The 22,794-nt window shown below is 37.3% G+C and overlaps 1 protein-coding gene across 1 annotated transcript; it reads right to left on the reverse strand.

The window, feature by feature from the left end:
• Position 1: 1 nt before the first annotated feature.
• hivep2b (HIVEP zinc finger 2b) lies at positions 2 to 20,905 on the reverse strand. The gene is made up of 8 exons (XM_066668502.1): positions 20,799 to 20,905; positions 10,170 to 10,258; positions 5,779 to 10,041; positions 5,517 to 5,671; positions 5,243 to 5,418; positions 5,054 to 5,149; positions 4,232 to 4,950; positions 2 to 2,581 (listed from the first exon to the last, which is right to left on the reverse strand). The coding sequence occupies exons 3-8, from the start codon at positions 9,754 to 9,756 to the stop codon at positions 2,135 to 2,137; spliced, it is 5,571 nt and encodes a 1,856-aa protein (XP_066524599.1). The 5' UTR covers positions 9,757 to 10,041; positions 10,170 to 10,258; positions 20,799 to 20,905; the 3' UTR covers positions 2 to 2,134.
• Positions 20,906 to 22,794: the final 1,889 nt, after the last annotated feature.

Below are 22,794 nucleotides of genomic sequence, written 5' to 3' on the forward strand. Positions count from 1 at the left end.
CCTTATTAAACCTTTATTTGTAAGTAATTTGAGGTAAGAGCATTGCTGACAAATGCTTATCAGAGAACTTTAATATATCTTTTTCCATTTCTAATGGACATCTTGTAATCAGAAGAGAAAAAAACAACAACAAAAAACCTCAATATCACAGAGATCAGCTGCCTTTATGGGCAATAAATAAACATTTCTGAGTATATGTCAATGATGTTCATATAAGATATGAAGTATATCAGACATGTTTCAAATGCAATAAATACATTCAAACTAACTGAAATAAAATACCCTATAATTTATAATGTAAACATGATATGAAGCATCCTTCATGTAACTAACTTCTCTGTTTATGACACCCCAACAATTAATATCAATTCCATCTATAGCCTATTATGAACACTGAAAAAGGAACATTACTTTCATCTTGTCTCAAAGTATTTGATCATGCTACTAGATTCCCTCCGTAAGCCTAAAGCAAGATACTAATAATACTTCCTTTTTGAGACATTAACAATTTTCACATTAAAATGTTACACAACCAAATATGACCCAACAGACACAGTTCAGCTCATTTGATGGCAAGAGAAACTGTAAAGGCATCAAACCTCTTGTCCATCTGTTTTCACACAGGACACGCTAGAAAAAAATAATTACAGTACATGATTGTGTATATGTGTGTGTTTGTGTAGTGAAGTGTTGGACAGATTACTTAGAAAAGCAAGTGCTAATTTTAAATTTTAATCATAGAAACATTTTGTGGTCAATATGATCAATTTTGGATTCATTTTAGTTGTATTTGGCATGGTTCATTTGGTTTGGGAAAAGAGTGTGGGTGAATCTTTATGGCAATCTCAATACAAAAAGTTTGAGTTAGCTATATTTTTGGCCTATATGATGTCAGGGACTGTGCTAATATGTAAACGTTCTGTATTTATGAAATAGTGTCTGTGTATGCTGACATAATTCAAATAGGCAGGCCACGATCAAATAAATTCTGAATTCGTATGAAATTGAAATTCAAGCAATGTACTAGGTATGATCTAAATGCATAGCCTAGTTTTTTGTGTAGTAACATGTAGTAATATGTAATGTATAACTGTCCAACACTATGTGTATTAAATGTATTTGTGTGCATATAATTGACTTAACAGTGGCTGGAATGTTGTGCCATTTGATTAAATCAATCATACATTGACTACAAACAGCCCAAATATCAACTGCACAGCATCAGTCAATTAGTTTTTAAGAAAGTGCTTTAAATATTAATCTAAATGCATAACATTTACTATATACTTTAGGTTATAATAGCAATAATATTTTGTCATAAAATAAACTACATGAACAACAGATGCCACTTCATTGCATAAGTGCTGAAAAGTATAAATATTAAACATGGGGGAAACGTGTACGAATTTCAGTAAAGCTAAAGTTTGCAATAAAAGGAAATATTCCGTATTCAGGTTTAAGTTTAAAAGTTCAATTTCACAAAATGTAACTACACTTCATGGCGCACTAGCGAACATAACATGTACAGCTATATACCAAGCAATAAAATAGCACTGCTGATTGCAATATTCAAACTGTAAAATCTTAAGTGCAATTTCAAAAGCATCAACAGTACCTCAGATCAGTTTTACTTAACACTGTATTCACTGCATTGACAATACATCCAACAATTCAGTCTCACTGAGGCATAGGCAAACAATTCTTTAAAAAGGCACAAGCCGATCAGATGGGATGACGTCAATGATAGTCATGATCACTATCGTTTTATGCAGTTGATCTGGAAAGTATAGGTATTTTAAGTTGCTGAAAAAATAGAAATAGATTACAAAACGCAGTTTCTGCAATTCAAATACATGTTTTTAAACACTGATCTCATTTTCTATATTTGTGAACTGCATATATACATTTTGTATGGTTTTAAATATGTGAGTGGGTAAAATGAAATTTATGGAGATGTGAGACCAATATGGCAGTCTGACCTATATATGTGTTGTGCATCTGTATGCAATATTGTGTGCATATACTCGTCATTCATTTTTGCCATATATTGCACCTTGTCAAAAACATAGCTTCTCATCCTCTGAGCTTGATTTTAGTATGACATATCAAAATGTTTTGCACAAAGTTTTATGAATCAGCTTTTTAGAGGATTATCAGTGACATCCTCTGAAGTGATCCTGAGGGAGGCAATAGCTTCTGCACAGATGTGAACAGTCTCTTCCTGTTTCTTGTCCTTGCTGGCAACACCAGTGCAAGAGTGTGGTTTCTCCTTCCTCTGGGATGATGAGACGTTTATTCCAGGACCAGTAACAGGAACTGACATCTGACTGGAATTAGCTCTCTCTGATATATCCCCATGTGGTAGTGATTGAGAAGGTCTGTCCACAGTAGCACCAGATGGTGATACAGAGGGCATCCTTAACCCTCCAATAGGAACCATAGGAATGGGAGTTGGAACCTGCCGTTGAGAGTGCAAAGGCAAGTGACTGAAGATGTCTTGGTGGGGCAGAGAGTATGCCTCGTTGTTACTGTGCAGGCTGTCTGTGATGTAAAGACTTTGAAAAATGTCCTCTCGCTGATCCTACAAAAGAAAAAAATCTTTGCAATTTACTGGTGCACGGTACAATAAGTAACTGGTAATGACTGTTTATATTATTACTTAATAAATGTATGCTCGAAGAGCTAGAAAGCACTGTTAAATGCAACTTGCAGTAGTAAGTTAGTCAAATAGTAGGTAATGTCCAATTGCCTTTAACAACTTAATATCTTTTTTCTATCAGATTTCTGAAAGAATTAAAAGTGCAAACCTTAATTAATCAAACTATCAGATTTTAATCTTATGTCCAACCTGCCATTATTAGTGGGTCCAAACTGCTCAATCTCAAATAAATAGTGCTGTCAACTTTTTTTTTAAGCAAATTAATTATTTTACCAAATTTGCTCTTCCTCCCATTATTCACGTTTTACAGAGCGCAGTGATGTATTAGCAGTTTCATTAGACACATTGTAAAGTAAACACAGCATACTGTTGAAGTCATAAAGTAGATTATATTATTTTCATGGTGAAATATGGATTTAATTTCACAAGTAACACACTACACACACACACACACACAGAGAGCAACTGTGAGAAGTTCGACACAGTTTTTGTTTCTCGTGCTTCACTTATTAATGTGTAAGGGTTTTATTGCCTGAGCTGCACGCTGCAATTTTCTCAACTTAATCTTTTGTCTGAGCTTTGTTGTGTTTGATATTAACTCTTTCCCTGACACTTCTGCTCGCCAAATTAGGGGATTATAATTCAAATATCATAAAAATTACTCTGAAATGTTATAATAAAATAAAAAGTATGGTTTCCTGGTTGTTTGTCATGTATACCACTCTACATATTTCATTGTTATATCTCCCTTCCAAAAAATAAATAAGGTAATACTAGCATTTTAGCATGCGATAAATCATGACTAATCATAGAATGTCCTTATGATTAATTAGATTTTTTTTAATCGACTGACACCACTACAAATAAACCAATATTTCTTACTATTGCATCCTAAAGACCCCCTCCATGGAAAACCAAGTTTTTACTTTTTTTAACGTTTGTGTGTGTTGTTTTTTTATATACTGATAAACATACCATGCCCAAAATAAACAATAAACATCATGGCTCAGAATTTCCACCGGTTCAAAAGTTAGTTTCAAACGGGATAGTCAGGGTCACTTACATGATAAACCTAAAAAAGCAATCCTATCAATTTGCGGGGCAGGGTTTTAAAGCTAAAGGCAAGAGGCAAAGGGTTGAGTGGAGACAAGGGCAGGACTGGTTATTTATTGATAGATCTATGCATACTGTTTGAATACAAAAATGTAGATGTACATCTAATACATTTTTAAGACTTTAATGTATTTTTAAGGGGTTTTATATATTTTTAAGGTATTATTAACAAATACAAAAACCAAATGATAGTCAGCAACAATGCAAGTAATAATTTAAAACCTTTTGTTAAGACCCATGACATAACACTGCAATGTGCAATTACTTGAGTCTAAATAAATAACGTTATTTGTAAACTTATGAAAATGTGTAAACTAAACATTGTGAAAATTAATTGCACTTTGTTCAAATAAATGCCATAATTACAAAGAGGTGGTTAAATTATCATTGTGATAGGCCAAACCACCAAGTTTCTCTACGATTTAAGCTTTTAATGTAATATAGGATGAGTTTATTTACCATGTCCGGATGCATTCCAATGGATTGTCTTAGAGAAGAGCTTTCAAATCTCCTGCCCCTTCCCTGATCCAAGTACGACCTGTGCTGGTAGGACCCCCTGCGTGGGGAGGTAGCCCTGAGCATGCCTCTGTGTCGACCACGTGGGGAAGGTGCTCTGTGCCTAGACACATCTGTCCCTGGAGACATGGGTCTTACAGGAGAAAGCTGGCGGATGGGTGAAAGATCTCCTCTGATGTTTAGATCTTTCCTTGGTGAGATGGCCCGCAAAGGAGATGTATCTCTTACTGGAGACAAATGACCTTGTGGTGACAGATCCCCCTTTGGACATATGTATCTTTGATGAGGTGAATCCCAACAAGGAGAAAGCAGATGAGGTGGGCAGGGATCAAACGAGCTACTTGCTTGCTCTAAAATCAGATCATCCTCATTACTCAAAGAGGAGGCTTCAACCCTTTCCTTAACATTGCGGTGTGTATCCAAGCTTTTGGTGGAACAGATGGAGGGAAAGGTCTTGTTAAATGCACAAGGCTGAGGGCTTGTGCTCCTGGAGAGGGTTCTTGGTGTGGAATCACCATCATATTCATCATCTTCCTCATCCTCTTGTTCATCTCCATCTTCATCACCACCTTCAGAGTCATCTGCATCTGAGAACTGATGTTTAATAGTTGTATCCACTTCTTGCCTTATGTCTGAGGACTTCTGCACATCATCTTCACGATCTAAAAGCCATACACAATCATATTAACCGCTCTTTCTCTTTTTTTCTGTACATTTGTAAACATTATGAAAACATAAAAAGAAGAGGTAGAAAAAAAGACAAACCTGCATCATCTGTATTGTCCATGGCCATAGGCGATACCCCAAGCTCAAGACATTTTTTCATGTGAGCCTTTGACTTCATGTGCTTGGTGAGATTCCCTGTGTAAGGAATTATATATTTTTTAGCACACTTACCTTTAACTAGTGTAGACTGAGTGTTAATATTTAATATTACAACAGAGTTAAACCAACCTTTAGTTTTAAAGGCAAAGTTGCAGCTTCTGCAAACATAGGGCCTCAAATCTGTGTGAGTACGGATGTGTTTCTTCAGCATGCTAGGCTTCTTACAACGAATACCACACTCTTCACAGATGTACTTCCCTCGCCCACGGCCCCTCACGTATACATAATCCTCATTTGATTTGTACCTGATTGATAAACCACATAAAGACAAAATTTACATCAGCAAACATTAGAAAAGGAATGGGTCAATCATCAACCATTTAGGGTTAAGGATGCTACTCACCCTCCTTCAAAAATCTTCACTCGAACAGATTCTTTTTGCTTTATAGAGGCTTCAGTGTCTTTGCTATCCTCCCGTAAACATTTTATTTTTTTTTGGCTTGCTTCTTTCATTCTTGTGTCATATCTAATGTCATCCATTCTTCTCTCCACCGTTCCCTGTTAAATTAAATAACACTGTAACACTTTTTACATTTTGTGTATGTTATATTAATATATAAGTTTAATAAATTAATTAAGTAAATTCATTAGAATAAAAAACAAACCTGTTCCAAGTTCTGATTCCATAAAGTCGAGGTAACAAGTATTCCAGGCTGATACATAGCTGCAATTGTGTATGTGGTATTTTGGCTTTTCTGTTTGGATTGGAGAAGAGCAAGAACCATTCCAGTGCTAAGATTGGGTGGATTTGGATTATGACGTTTCATGAACCATGAGGCATACACTGAGCAATGAGTGGATGTTTGAGTGCAGTTTGGCTTGGCAGAATTGAGATAACACCAGCTAACACATGTTGTAGTGTGAAGACTTGGAAACTGCGATAGTATACAAACATTAGCAATATCTCTGGGCAATGCAGCTACAGTAGAAGTCTGCATAGACATGGGAAAACTATTCACTTCCTCTTGAGAAACTCTGGGTAATGGTAATCCTGCTTTGTAGTGAAGATCTATACTGGGGTCTTCCATGTCTTCCATCTCCTCAAAACTCACTGATGGGTCCAGGGCATGCTTTGACTTGTTCTCATTCTTGAATTTCTCTTTTTCAGCATCAGGATGTCCTAATTCAACAGCACTAAGTTCTTCCACAATCTGACCATACATTTTCTCTTCTTTGACCCGTTTCTGCTGCTTTGCTTCAATGAAAAGCTCAATGCTACTTGCAGGAGAAAGCATCCGCTTGTTAGCTCCACCACTTGGGGCCTCAGTGGTTGAGATAGTTCTGGAGGTTAAGGACAGAGGTATGCCTGTATTAAGCTTTGCAGGTGACAGCTGTGGGCTGTCCTGCAGCCCTCTGGGGTGTCCTGATATAGGAGATAGATCAAAACCTACCCTGTGCTGTGATGTGATATTTACAACTTGACTTTGGGATGTAACATTTCTATTTCCTACATTTCTGGTGTTGTACGAATCCAGAATATGAGATATACTTGTGTATGTTATGTTTCCATAGCATGGCACTTGCATCTGAATTCTGACAGGAACCAACAAACCACATGATCTCTGAGTGGTTAAAGCAGGTTGAGCTTGTGAAAGAACGGCTATTGTTGACAACACATTAGTGATGTTCTGCTGACGATCAGTCAAGGCAATTTTAGAGTCCTCAGCTGGTTTTGAATCTTCAGGATCTTTCTTTATTTTCTGCTTCAGACCATGAAATTCATTCTGTGAAGTGGAAATTTGAACTGTTTTGCAAGACACATCTGTTGAAATTGGTTGTGAATAGAGACTTGCATGCATAAAAGAATGCCTCATTTTATCAAGGCCAACAGAGCATCCTTCCAAGAAAAAATGTTTGTTTGGTGAAGATACTCTTCTTCCTAGTTCAGCTGGATCTAAGCTGCACTGTGTAACATTAACATCCAGACATTTATCTTGTGTTATAATCTCTGGATCACCACTCAAAGATGCCTGCCTAACCAAGTAGCCTCTTCTTCGCTCTTGATATCTGCATGCACTGGCATAGATATCACTTTGCATAGTACTGGAAGAAGAAAGGTTGCCATAGTCAAAGGACTTGCTTCTAAAATCTGGTAACTCCAAGGGTAAATTGCAGGGGGCCTGTTCAGATGCAGAGCGCCTCATCTCTCTGTGATGACATAGTGAACCCCCAGGCACAGCTAAGAACTCCAACGGCTTAAGTTCATCAGCTTTAGCTGGAGATGCAACGGTAACACTCTCCTCTCTGTCAAGTGATTGAGAGAAACTTGAGCTGTGAGACAAATTACTGTCTTGACTTGGGCTTCTAGAAAGACTAGTACAAGCAGACTCAAAGCTGGATTCACCAGAAGAACATTCCATTTCAGCTAATCGCAAACGTTTCTTTTTCGGAGGTAATTTTTCAACTGGGAATTTTGACAAAGTTTCACTCCTCTGAGGCCACTGGAATTCCTCTACATGTTTTTCTTTTGGTTTCCCCTGCACATCTGGTAGTTTCTCTGGCTTGTCTGGCTCCTCAGTGACTCTAATTTCTGGAACTTGGATACCAGAGTGAGATGTAAGTTGCTTAGATTGGTGAAACCTCTGGTATAGCAAATTGCTGCCACCCCACTGTTTCTCAGTGTTCCCAGATCTAATGAGAAGATTATGTTTGTGTTTTTCCTTAATTTGCTCCTTATCTGATAACTGGTAAAGAGCATTTTTATCAAAGTCAGTGGACTTCTCTGCAGAGCTTAGTCTGCTTAATGAGTTTGTGTGCTGAATTACTGAAATAACATTGCTGCCAGCCCTTCTCTCTGTGTCAGAATATGTTGCTTGGATATCTTGGATATCTTGCTTTGTATCAAGGTCCCCTGAGAATTCAGGCATACTTGATAGCTTATTTTGGGATAGAAAATCTTCCTCCTCCATGGTATTCTTATCTTTCCTGCGTTTCCTCGTGGCATTTTCATTACTGTGGCTTTGAAATAAGAGGGATCTTTCTAATTCAGGACAATTCTGGTCATCTAATCTCTGAATTTTCAGCCCATAAACTAGAGATGTGTGATGGTCTGATTCTGTGTGCCCTTCATGAGCAGAATGTTCAAAAGCAGCCTGTCTCATAAGCTTTCTCATGCCTACTGATCCACGATACGAAACGTCATCATTTGTCATCCTCTCATCAAAAGAATTACTACTTCTTAGTCCTTGTGGCATATTCAAGTTGGAATCAGATGAGGTTGGAAGAGAATTGCTTCGGAAAAGTAAACCACTTTCTGCTGGGGTATCTAAAAGTTCTGCACTACATTGAAACATGTTAGAAACGTCGTGATAATCTTCTTCTTGAAAAGAATCTGATTCAATTTTGATAGATCTAACTAGGTCTTTTTTGCGTCTGTGCAAATGGGAGGCAGCTTCCCCAGGCATCATGCCTTTGGTCAATTTAATCATGAAAGTTGATGAAGTTTCATTTAAGTCAGTCATGCAAGTCTGTACAGTGATTGATTGCCTTGGCCTGGAGCTTGGCTTATAACACTTCCCAAACATTATTTCTTGGTAAGACTTGGCACTTGCGCTTGGTTGATTGAATTGCTGCTCTGCACTCTCTGAGCGTGAAAAGTAACCAGAGTCTGTGCTGCCTTTGCTATATGAGCTTGGAAGGGAGAGAGACTGGTCTGATTCTTGACTCCTTTTTTCGGACAGTCTTAGGGCAAGTTTTTGCTTGATGGCGGAAGACTCAACTTCTTGCTCCACCTGAGTGACAATAGCAGGTGGCATCATTTCTCTGAATTGCCATAAAGATATTTTTGCTGATGGTGGCACAGTCTCCATTTTCAAAGAACTCTGAGAACTAGTCATCACAGGTTTGTTTTGTGTGAGTTTACTAATGTCTTCTTGTACAGCGTCCTCTCTGTCTTTCATATGGATGGAACTTTCTCCCTCTATGTCTTCAATCCCCTCCTCATCTGTGTCTGTGCTTGGTTCAGCATCAGAATTCATCTCCCCTTCTCCAACTCCCAATTCTTCATACATACACAAATGTTTACTGTCTTGCTCTGAAAATGGAACCAACCCTGCTTTGACAGCATGTGTATGGGACTTTCTATGTTTGTACAAATTACTTTTAGTTTTAAATGAAAATCCACAAGGAACACAAGGATAGGGTCGCTCACCGGTGTGAGAACGAATGTGTTTCTTCAGCACACTTGGTTTGGCACAAGCTCTGCCACAGTAATGGCAAACATATTTTCCTGCCTTCTTTGGTTTCTGCTCTTTTTTATGCAGACCTTCTGACAGTAAGTTGACCCCTGACTGAAACCCTCGTTTACCAGGAGCAGGGAAACTGGTGGTCTTACTCCAGGTGTGGATTGGATACTCCTCACTGGACTGTAAGCGGGGAATAGTTTCTGACCCCACTGTCATTTGTTCCTTACTAGAACCTGACATTATATCTGCAGTCTGAGGTCTTTCTGTTGGTCTTATTTCATCCTCAGTGCCAGGAACAAGGTCCCTTAGGGCCATTTTAGAATCAGAGCTTTTCTTTTCTCTCAGACTGCCTTCTTGTTGGGAACATCCAGCTCCAGTAGAGGCTTCAGAAGTCTCCATGATGCAAATGCTATTTTTTATTTTAAGTGATTATCCTTGCTACATCTTTGCTATTTGAACTGATCTTGTTAAGCATGATAAATGCTTTAATAAATTAGTCTTTTAAAGTGCCATAAATACATATGGTTCCTTTGGATAGATGTAATTTTCAGGCTGACTGTACAATTTTCAGAATATTGAAGATAATTTCCATTTCATATTCACGTCTGTTTGTTTTTAAGAAAGCGTTCAAAAGCAGTCTTCAGTGCAGTGAGCAATTAGGCCTCTGTACCAGTTCCAAGTTATCTATAAGAAAAAAATATATATATAAAAAATTATAAGTATGATATGCTACAGTCACATTAAAAATCACTTTCTGCAAACACCAGGCCAGCTTACAGAAATCAAGAAAGACATGCAACACAGAAACTTACCATAGCTATATCTGAGAGCTGCTTTAGATTATCTGCAAGAATCCTCTCTATCATTCTTTCAGATTTCAGAATGTCATCAGATGTTGCTTCTAAATTGCAAAGTCAAGAGATTGTAAATGAGAGAGTTGGAATTACGAGTGCATTATGTATATACTGTTAATACATGTATCAAGGCCATTAAATCTACTATTGCTCTTTAATTGACAGGTCATTAATATCAACAGAAACATTGACATTCCAACTTCTTTACTGAGAATATAAAATATTCAGAATTCTGAATTACACTTAAATTACTATAACAAACAATGTTATACAACTTAGTTAGTTATATAGAAACAAAATATTAAACATACTAAAATTACACAGAAGCCTCAACAATTATTTCATTCTTGTTTTCTCTTTAGGAGATATATTTTCAGCTTTGTGTCTACAGGGATATTCATGCATTGTTTATGTATTGTTTTGTGTTAACACTTCTACTTTCAATTTAAGAAGTCAGGTGCATCAGCCCATTGTTCTAAGAACACTGTCAACTTCTTTTTTGATAAGCATGATTTGATCTGTTCTCTGGCGCGCATTGCCAAGTGATCTTGCCGTAGAAGCAATTTCTCCACAATCTAATGTTTTGCAGATGTCATTGCATGATGTATTAAATTAGTTGTCTTGTGTTTAATGCCTTCAACCAGGGTGTGAATTGTACATTGGCAATAGGGGCTGTCAGCTTTATCTTTAGGTCATAATGAGAAACTAGTATAGCGCAGGTGCATGCTTCAGTAAACTGAAGTTTTATAATCCTTACAGAGTCTTTCTTGTTTACTGTAAGGTCTGGACTACATTAGCTGGTGTAATGGATTTATCATTAATGTGTCAAATACCACACAACAACCTTTTTAGTCAAGAGTCACCAACAAAACATTGTAGAGCAAAATCACACAATGCTAATGGTTACTACCATAAAAAATTTAGTCATGTACCTGTAATTAACATTAAAGGCATATACCACCCAATAATCAAAATCTGTCAGCAATTTTCTTGCTCTCAAGATTAAATTAATTTTATACAGAATTTCTTCCACGGGAAGCATGTGTTACTTAATGGGAATGATGACACTGAAAGTCAATGTAGCCTAGGCTTTTGTCCTATTTCATCCATTCATACTGGGAGCAATTAAGCACCTACAATGTAAAATGTTAAGGGGAGAGTGGTGGAATGTTTTATGTAGAAGCTTGTCTATTGTTATTCTCCAAAGTAAACTCTCTTTTAGTGGACCACTTTAAATGAAACAAATTTTTTAACCAATGTGCCTCAGCCGTGTACTTCAAGTTTATACATTAATGTACCGATTCACTGGAGTAATATTTGTGTTTACTGTAGAACTACTCACAGCAGCAACTAATACTTCTCTGCTACAGCCACCAGATTATGAGGTTTTCAGGTTCTTGTTTAGTTTTTCCCTTCCACCTTAAAATGGTACATACATTATATTGAGCTTGTAGATGTTAAGTTCTTTAAAGTTTTTATGCATTTATCACAAGTTTTATACATTTCTGTTTGTGTTGAGCAAAAAAATAAAACACAACAAAAAAAAACACACAATAAAAAATAAACTTGGCTTCTTATTTGAATATTCTGCTCCACCTTAAAGGCTGACAAAGTTGCGTTCAAAGCTCCTAAAAAACATATCTTCAGCCTGAAACCTGTGTGTCACCTCAGCTTCATTTAAGGTGGAATGGTAAAATTGAACAATCTTCATGTGAGTGATTTACTGAAGGCTATAAAGTGTTTTAAAAAATCTTGACAGCTATTTACACGTAATGCCTTCTTTGGCTTGTCCATGTGGTACCATACGTGGTACCCACGTGACCAATTATATGCACAGGCAGGCAGAGGAGAGGTGTTAGGGTCCGGTGTACCTGTGTTTGAAATCGTTCAATTTCAATATTGTTCCAAGTATGGACATTTGGACATTGTAAATTTATTGTAATATTTAACATTATAGGTAAGAAGGATATATGTTTTTTTCCCCTTGGGGTGGGGGGAGGGGAGTTGTCTATAACTGCACCACTGGTATAACTGCATTTATTTCATTTCAGTTCAGTGAGAATTGCCCTCCACGTGGCAGACTAGGGCTTTTGTAGTAACACCATAATAAGGGTCTATAGGCAAGACTCCTAATGCTATATTAGTCTATTCAAAATTGCAAGTTGTTCTGGATAAGATGTCATAAATAATATTGTGAAACTGTGACACACTGAAAAATAACACTGGTAACAGTTTGAAAAGACTTTATAATTGCTACATTTCATTGATTCTGGTTGGCATATCAGGCGAGCAGTCCATGTTCATGCATAATTCATCTTGCATATCACAATATGACTTTAATGAGGTTATATATAAATTATCTAGTTCAAACCTCTGAGCTCATCTTAATTAGGACATCCAAAGTCTTCTCCCATAAAATAAAAAAAAAGAAACGTTGAGCACATCCTTTATTCTACTTTTAAAAATCTCTGTGTCATTTCATTGGCTAGAAGTAGTCTTCAAATGCCCAGCCAGAATTTACACATGAATATAATCGGGGTTATATGACCAGTGATGAGAGGTGACAGCAATCAGTGTGTGCCCCTCTCAAGGTCATCCTGACCTCATTCTTGGGTTTCCCCCTTTGTAATGGAAGTTCACTGAGTGAGGGAATACATAAGTGAAGGCGATAATAAAGGTGTATTGGTAACCTCTGAGAAACAATGGGCAATTTTAATTCACCATAAGACAAGCATTAAACACCACCTGTGCCAGCAAGGGAGCATCACTGTTCACTACATGTCAACATCTAAACATATTCCAAGAGTGTTCTAAAAGTTGATGAGTGCAGACTATGAAACTTTGACCAACAGCTTAGCTTTCTCATTTGGACACTATTCTCTCACATACACATCTACACTATCAGGGACAACACGGAGAGAAATAACATGCAATAACCTGTCACGGGACTATATTTCCAGACGAGGGGGAATGTCATTACGTCATGTATCAGCCCCCTGTCGTATCAGTAGCCACAAGAGTCAAAGCATGGTAACTCATAAAATAGAGCAGCTGTGAAGCTGAAAACTACAGTGGCATCTTATAAAGGAGAGGACCGCAGGATGGGTCATTACACCAGCATTCAAGGGCAGACTCAAGCCAGCGAGTCACCCTCCAGCAATCACAGCTAGAACATCAAACACAATGATTATCATCGAGCTACAAACCTGGTGCTCGAATACCACCTTGTCCAGTGTCTCCAGTCACATCCAGTTCCCCTCATAATTCCTGTCTGTCAGATTCCAGTGCACCTCCCACAGGAACAGCATATTTGAAGCCAAAGAAACCAGATATACATCCCAATTAATGAGCCGCTTCTTGCTTATTGAGAGTACACTATAAGACCTACTGATGTAAGCGAGTCACCACAGAAAATACCTCGCTGAGACGTGTATCCAGGAACAAAAATAGCAGTGGGGCCCTGTTAAGGGTTATGCAACAGCCCACACTGGAGGCAACTTTTGAAGCAGCAGAAAGGTCTGCATACAGATCATTTGCCCAGTGTTCACCATATAGATAAATATTTACAAACCCAAAATGGGGATGCTGTGCAAAATGTAAATAAAAACAGAATGCACAATTAATTAAATCCCTGCATTTAATAGAAAAAGTACAATAATACATTTTCAATGTTGAAACTGGGATTTATTCTTCATTTTTGTAATATGTCCAATTTGCCAGCATCAAAATATTTGGGACATTGGCAAGTCTTGCAAAGACTGGTAAAGTTGTGTAATGCTACAAAATATGAAATTATGTTAAGTGGCAATAGGTAAGTGACTTTCTGAAATAAAGATGGGGTGGGTTGAAAGACTGCATGGGCAAATAGTGTAACAATTAAAGAATCATGATTCCCAAGGTAAAATAGCAAAGAACATGAGGATTTCTTCATCTGTGATACATTAAAAGTACAAAAAAATCTTTATATGTGAAAGACAAGACCCAAAACCTGTATTGGCTTTCTTTGATCCTTCAGGTCACACAGAATTAAAAACAGACAGAACATTTCATAAAACCATTGTCTACGAACAAAGTTCATTGCTGCATCTTAACATACAAGATAAAACCCTATAATGTAAAGAACAAACCAAATTTAATCAAGATCCAGAAATGCCACCCCCTTCCCAGGGCCTGAACAGATTTTAGATGGACTGTGGTGAAGTGTAAAACTGTCCTGTTTTCGGACAGAAAGAAATAGAAAGCACAGATGAAAAACCAGCATCAATAGCATGCATTAGGGGTGCATTAGTGTGTTTGGCATGGGTGACTTGTACAATCATGAAGGCACTGTATGCTAATATTGTGAAGTCAAAAATAGGAAGGCGAACTCATGTAGAATTTTTTGTGCTGGATTTCAGGGTGGATATTCCTCTCCTCAGTTCCCAAATGATTACAGAGTGTAAAAAAGAGCTGATGCAAAGCACTAGTATACATATCCCTGTCCCAGATTTTCTAAAACATGTTGCTGGCATCAAATTCAAAATATGCATGTATTTTAAAAGAAAAACTCCAAAATCTATCAGAAACAACATCTGAAATGTTGTCTTTACAATTGAACATAGGATTTAAATGATTTATTTATGCATCAATGAATTCTGTTTTTATTGACATTTTGCACAGCACCTATCTTTTTGGAAATGGATTTTGCAGCTCTAGGATACGGGACCTGTTTTGGAACAGCTTTTTGGCAAAAAATAAATATAAAGCAAAATATAACATATAAAGCTAAAAAAGTAATAAAAATCATAGTAATATCAAATAAATGTGACATAATAAGAGTACAATAATACTGAATACTGTTCTTTGTGGTCATTCCGCTTTATCGGTACAAACTGTATTTGAAAATTTATATAGAGCTAAAAAGAGAACTTATTATATATTTAATCTCATACGTAAAACTATGTAATTGAATCATAATTATAATTTACATCCTGCCTTTAACCTTCACTTTTAAACAATAAAATTTACAGAACTAAAAATACTTGACCTGCTGTGACCACCTTCTTAGGTTTCAATGAGGAATAAACAACTGGGTGCAGCTTCTGAAGGATTAGGATAATATGATATGATGCAGATTCTGTGCACATGTTGTATGCAAGTCTATTAACATTAGGCCCCTTAGGTAACATTAAACCCCTTCTGTAATAGTAGACACATCTACTATAACAAAAGCTTCCCTCAACCATTATCACTCCCATTTTTTTATGTAGTTTTGTTGTGTGAATTTGTCACCAATACTTTAAGTAGGGTGGGATAACCCAGCATGTTTTGATTTTTGTGAAATCAATTTCTACATATTCGAGTGATACTGGATTTATTTATTTTAATACTTTTCAGTTTAACTACAAAAACTCTGTAAAAACCAAGACCACATTTTTATGTATTAAGTTTCAAGTCAAAACAGTCATTAAGGACACACTTCACAGCAACATTAATTCATTCAATCAGATAATTCATTCATTATCTGTAAGCGCTTATCCAGTTCAGGGTCATGGTGGGTCCAGAACCTACCCAGAATCGCTGGGTGCAAGGGAGCACTTTTAAGTTACCAGCCAACCTCCTAACGTTTTGGACCATGGGAGGAAACCGGAGCACGCGGAGGAAACCCACACAGACACAGGGAGAACACACCAAACTCATCACCGACAGTCACCCAGAACAGGGCTTGAACCCAAAACCCTGGAGCTGTTTGACAGTGACACTACCTGCTGCACCACCGTGATGCCCCTTTACAACGACAGCTATTCCAGAATATTTTAAGGGCATTACATTCCCCTTCAAATAAGAACTAAGATTCACAAAAGTAGCTAGCCTCTTTGCACATTTCCACACACTTCCATGCAGTGGGTCTGAAAAGATGTGTAGTTGTTAAGATGTCTTGGATCAGTACCTGTACTGGACAAAAAGTGCTGTTATTCCTCAGATTCACATGTTGGTGTGTTTATTTGCTGGTATCAGCAAATAATTATTCATTCATTCATTCATTCATTCATTATCTGTAACTGCTTATCCAATTCAGAGTGGCGGTGGGTCCAGAGCCTACCTGGAATCATTGGGTGCAAGGCAGGGAATACACCCTGGAGGGGGCGCCAGTCCTTCATAGGGCAACACAGACACACACACACATTCACTCACACACTCACACCTATGGACACTTTGGAGTCACCAATCCACCTACCAACGTGTGTTTTTGGACTGTGGGAGGAAACCGGAGCACCCGGAGGAAACCCACGCAAATAATTATTATATTCTGAATTTCTGCAGTGAATAAAAGATATTCACAGCATAATTTATGTACTGAAAGTGACAAACATTTACCTACATAATTATTTTATTGTATATAAAAATAGTATATCACTGTCCAAAGACAATGGGACAACTTTTTTAGATTTTTAGTTTGCTACATCAGTTGAACACAGCACACTTATCACTGTGTGAAAATTTCATGACAAATATAAATGTTCCAAAATAGCTTGGAATAAAACCTGTTTATGTTGACATTGAAAGTTAACTGAAGGGTTTCCCTTCACCTATAAAGTTACTATTTGAAGATACATGTTTTTCTTTGGAGAGCAATAAAATATAAAACGATTAAAATAATTAAAAATGTAAGTTTTGTATGCTTGAAAATGTCATTGACTGATTAATGCATTCTCACACATTCTGAAGACCAAAATCATTAATTATTATTATTCATGAGTTCATTCATTGTCTGTAACTGCTAATCCAATTTAGGGTCGTGGGGGGTCCAGAGCCTACCTGGAATCATTGGGCGCAAGGCGGGAATACACCCTGGAGGGGACGCCAGTCTTTCACAGGGCAACACAGACACACACACCTACGGACACTTTCGAGTCGCCAATCCACCTAACAACGTGTGTTTTTGGACTGTGGGGGGAAACCGGAGCACCCGGAGGAAACCCACGCGGATATGGGGAGAACACACCAACTCCTCACAGTCACCCGGAGCGGGAATCGAACCCACAACCTCCAGGCCCCTGGAGTTGTGTGACTGCGACACTACCTGCTGCACCACCGTACCGCCCCTATTGTAATATATTCATATATTATAGTCATATTCTCATAGTCATATAATGTGTGTAAGTCAGTAGCTAGCTAGCTAATTTCTCAAGATGTATTTTGTACAGTGGAATAACTTGTTGTTTTTATTCTGAGGCATTTCTGTTGTTATGTATAAGTCATGTTGTAAGTGGGAAACTTTTAGTTATTTAGAGAAATCTGAAATCCAAGTAACTTACAGACACATCAGTCCATTAATTTTGTCCAGTTTCCACTACAAAATTAAATTTTCTCATTAAAGGCAGTACGTGAGGGGGCAGGTACTCAGCAGTACATAATACTGGCACATATTATTTTACTCTGACATTTTCTTGTGTACTGGCATTTCTCGAAAGCTACATGTAGTTTCTGCCCTAAGTATTAGTTTCTAAGTGATTTGTAATGAGCCTATATAAACCACAATACCCAGAGGGCACAACATGGAAGTCGTATGTTCCCATTTTCTTGATTGGTGTAGTACAAAACAATGAACATTTAAGTGTTAGTTATCTTAATGCTAGTCTAATAAATGTTAATGTTAATACTAGTAGTGTTAATGTTATTTAATATTAGGTTAACTAATATTAATAAGGGCGGTATTGTGGCGCAGCAGGTAGTGTCACATTCACACAGCTCCAGGGACCTTGAGATTGTGGGTTCAAGTCCTGCTCCAGGTGACTGTCTGTGAGGGTGTGTTTTCCCCGTGTCTGTGGGTTTCCTCCCATGGTCCAAAATGTTAGGAGATGGATTGGTGACTTAAAAGTGTCCAGTGCATCCAGTGATGCCGGGTAGGCTGACCCTATATTGGATAAGCGGTTACAGATAATGGATGGATATTACAATAGGACTAGCAGCACTTAGCACTTTAAAATTTTATTTTGCACTTTACCCTGTAGTAGATGCTCTCCTACAGCAGTTAAATGATTGTATCCTGTCTTTCAGGCAAATAACACTTTGTTGGTTAGTACTGCTTCACTGAATTTTGTATAAATATTCATAATTAAAATTTTATTATAATGTTAAAAAGCACATAAATGATTATTTAAACATAACCAGAGACAAATAAGACACAATTAAAATGGAGAAAAACATAATGTAAAACACATAAAGCTTTACGGAATCACAGTATAGCTCTCAAAACGTGATGCAGCAGTTCAGTTCTATGTGCCACGACAGTATTGAGTACATGAAGGGGTTGCCCTGAAATGGCTGATCCTCAATAAGCATTGAAGGTCAAGCCTCTCATTTCTCTATAAATATGATGGTCTGTCCCACTGGGTCCACCTCACCAACCGGCTTTTCCAGTCTCAGGCACATAACACTGTGCTGACAATTTATGTGATATGACACCTCTCTCTCTCTTTTTCACAAACAAACACACACACACACCAGTCATAAACCAGAATGTCCTTACTGTATCAGGCTGTGTATTGAAAAAGCCTGATCTCCATTGCTGTAACTGTCACAGATATATTATTAAATATGCTGGTATATTTATGAATATATTTAATGCTCAGTTTTAGCATATATCAGATCAATCAACCAATCACTTCAATAGAGCTAACACTACGTAGAAAACAATTCAGTTATTACACTGCGGCATTTGACACAATCATATCCTGAACAGCACATAGAAAGTAATGTTGCTAATAAGCTAATGTGATATTTGGCATCTTGCCCAAGTACTCTTATTGGTATAACATTGTGTTTCTACCCAAGCTGGGATTTAAATCTTAGGTTGCAATGTGGTGAGAATCAGAATTATCTAGTATACTACACCAACTACATCATCAACTATTACATTAAAATATATAACAAACAAAAGTCAACAATATATTTCCTAGAATTAAAGCATTGACAACTGTTCAATTTTATCATGGTGTGCTCAAATATATTTTGAATATCTCAAAATATTTTCTCAGAGATTTTCTTTTTTTAACACAGTAACACCTAAACAGATTACATTGTTCAGAGGTAAATACAAAATGACATTTTTGTGAATTACCCTTACTGACCTATAATTAAAGTTCCCCTCTCTTGGAAGACTGAACATATTACACTGCTTCTCAACACTCCAAGGTGTGATAATGATAAACAGACTACTCCATCAACTGTGGATGACAAAGGAACTATAACTGCTAAAATGGCATTGCTAAAATTAGAATGTATCTTCTGTATGTATAGGTAATCACACCCAAACACTCACAGTAATAAAAAATCTTTTCTTACAAATGACTAACTTGTTAGAAGGCAGTCTCCAAACTGCTCATTAAATCCACCATTTTACAAAACAGCATGGGATATATGATTAACAACAGTCCAAAAACCTGTATGTCTTGATAGGATACATTACCTTTAACAGGTAACAACATTTTATTCCTAATGTAACAAGATTTAAGTAAAAGAATAAAAATAATATAACACAAATAATTTTGTTGTGTGATACTATACAAACCAACTGATTTGCCTCCAACTATTTACTAAAGACTTGTATTTTGGTGTGTATGAATTATCTAATGTATGGAAGAGCTTAAATTGCATCTAAATGAAGACTAAGCAGATAGACCCTTTAATCTCCTTATTATACTGTAAATGACTTCATCCTGTGGAGCAGAGAAATGAGGAATGTTCCCATGGCAACTAAATGCCTATTTCTGCCGTATTTCATATGCTTTTGTTTCATCTAGTGGATACGCACAGATCAAACCAAGCAACTGAACTACTGAATGGGTCGCACTCAAGTAGGCTTCAGCTATCGGTGCTATGAGAAATGCTCTCAATTTCCTTTTAGTAGGGCACACTGAGGAATGTCTGGTCAGTGTATATAAGAAAAGATGTTTATGGATGAGATAATGGGTTTTCTTCTTTGTCTGTAAGCATTTCACACCATGAGAAGGTCAAAACATGGATATGAAAATGCCTTCAGGTCCTGGATGTCATCTGGCTCCACAGCTCACTCATCACCATGGCAACACACAATGCTCTTTCCACACAGTCTGAGTTTTACATCTCTGAGTCTCATGAGCAAAATTTTAGAACCAAATATTTAAAATGGCTTGGCTTACCCCAATATGGTTAGGGAGCATGATCTCAGTTAATCTCTGTATTAAAATTACACAGCTATACATATTCATGTAAAGTCATGGCCATTCAAAGTTTAGGCACATATCTTAACATCCTCACAGGTGCATTTAGTCACACGTCCTGTTTTGTGGGAAAGAAGCAATTGTGCTTCTTTGTGGAAAGTGGAAACATAATTTGGCTTTAGGCACACATTAATATACACACATAATGTATGTGCAATATCTTCCAACTAGTGTGTAACTGAGGCCTTATATGTATTAGCCAAAACAAAAACACAGAACAAGCCCAGTGTGTGCAAAAAAGTTAAAGTTTCTAGACACTAAATGTAAATTCATATAAAAATATTACGCATAAAAATAATATATAATCAGGCATGCCTCAAAAGCTATATATCTTCCTCCTCACCTTGATGGATTTATTCAGCTCTGTTCAGTGCCCTCCTCCAAGGCCGAACATTGCGTTTCCCATCACCAGAGTGCCACTGCCAAGGGTCCTATTTTTCACTGTGTGTTCTTCACTAGACTCTGCTACTAATCCCTTACTCGCATACAAGAGGAGTGGGAAGGAAATGGAAAATGATCATGTTTCTTGGCATAAACACCTGGTGTGTTGATTGGCTGAGGGAGACTGGAGGAGATGTCTATCACCGTGACAACGCTATGCTGGCTGGCAGCAGCCAGGGGAGAATATACAGGGACAGAAATAGATTTCGGCTTGCTCTCAAGCTGCACAATCCCGTCACAGAGGAAGGGAGGGAAGGCCAAGCAGTATGGGAGAAGAAAGATGAATACAGCTACTAGTAAAGATGAATACAGCTATAGGAAAGCAAGGACATAAGCTTAGAATATCACAGCTGCATCACTGTGGTGGAGTGCTCAAGTGTCTGTAACCACGGGTTACATCTGCTACATGTACAGTGTCTCTTTTTATACAGAGTTGTCCAAAAGTTTGCAGACACTCCTTATAGTTAAGGGATTCAGCTATCTTAAGGTGTACCCTTAGTGGACGCTCAGCTGTATGAATATGCTTCTCCTCAGAGAACTACAATAGAAACTTATTGACACAAAGAGGTACAACATTTATATAATTAATTTTTTTTTTCAGAAAAAATGTCAGGTGAGTAGATGTCCACCAATATTGCATGTTAACTGTAGACTAAATAATCAGGTTTAATACATAGTTATGACGTAGTTTATTTTATTCATATTAACATTTTATACAGGATTTTGATCTTTAACATGGAGTCAACTGCAGCTCCTGCATTTCCAGCATCCTGATTATTCCTGTCAAGAAGATGAACACAGCTGTGGTTTAATAGCCAGCATCATAACTCTCAGTTTGCAGACAGCCACCCTGAAGCTGGCAGAACTGATAGTGGCCTAAATGACCCTGAAACTCATTTATTACCCCTGAATATGTCACATTAAGGCTGCACCAAGGCAGTACTCTTACTAGCAAAGATTATTTGTTAGCACACTTTCACTAAAAAACATTATATATTCAAAAATATATTTAAAAAAACTCTTAGTGGACCAGACTGTTGACATTTGCTGAGCATTTTCCAACTCAAAAGGGCAGCAGTTTAACTGTGGCACTGTTTAGTACTAAAAGCCACAAGATGAAAAACAAGATGTGCTTGACCTTAATTTACAGAAAACAACAGGACTTCTCAATGGCATTATGGGTCAAGGAAAAAAAATATTTATATATATATAAAAGGTATATCTACCAGTCCTACTTAACATGCATCTCTTCAACAAAAGGCTGTCTCCTGTTGTGAAGATACAGAAACAGACACTAGATATATTTCTGACCCTCTCTCTAACACTCTAAACATAATGGAAAATGGACATTCCCTACATCTGTTCATACACTATATGACACAGCGTTTACAGAAACCAGCTTGATTCTTCAGAAATGAAGGATATTAATGAGTAGATTTCTTCCTTTGCTGAAGTAACTGCTTGTACTCCTCAGGGGAAGGGTTTGCATTATATGTTGTGTCATTGCTCTGAGGATTTGATTGCATTATACCAGTCTTTATGGGGTCAGGTAATGATGTTGGAAGATTAGTTCTGCATCACATCAGCATTCCACTGCTTCTCAGCTGATTACTAGCTTTATAACCTTCTAACCTACAAACTGGTGACCATGGGGCCCAATTTTATTACAATCTTCTGTCAGGATTACACAGCCTGTTTATGGGGCATTGTTGCTTTTGTGAACAAGAAATAGTTGAACTCAAATTTCAAGGGGTGTCTTAATACTATATGGTTATATGTACTACACCTTATTGTTCATTCAATCACTTTAGCCCCTGTATAAAGTTGAAGGGGCCTGTGATCTGCATAAACAGTACAGTGCTATTCTTGGCACGGCTGTCCTGAATAACTCAGATAGG

Source organism: Hoplias malabaricus, chromosome 1 (genome assembly GCF_029633855.1).
Source record: "Hoplias malabaricus isolate fHopMal1 chromosome 1, fHopMal1.hap1, whole genome shotgun sequence".
In the NCBI taxonomy this organism is placed as follows: domain Eukaryota; kingdom Metazoa; phylum Chordata; class Actinopteri; order Characiformes; family Erythrinidae; genus Hoplias; species Hoplias malabaricus.

Excerpts from the sequence above, each read along its gene's own strand:
- hivep2b (XM_066668502.1), bottom strand. The coding sequence starts at position 9,756 with ATGGAGACTTCTGAAGCCTCTACTGGAGCTGGATGTTCCCAACAAGAA. Across the intron at positions 4,951-5,053 it reads GGACAATACAGATGATGCAG|ATCGTGAAGATGATGTGCAG; the intron begins GTTTGTCTTTTT and ends TATGGCTTTTAG. Across the intron at positions 2,582-4,231 it reads TTGGAATGCATCCGGACATG|GATCAGCGAGAGGACATTTT; the intron begins GTAAATAAACTC and ends TTTCTTTTGTAG.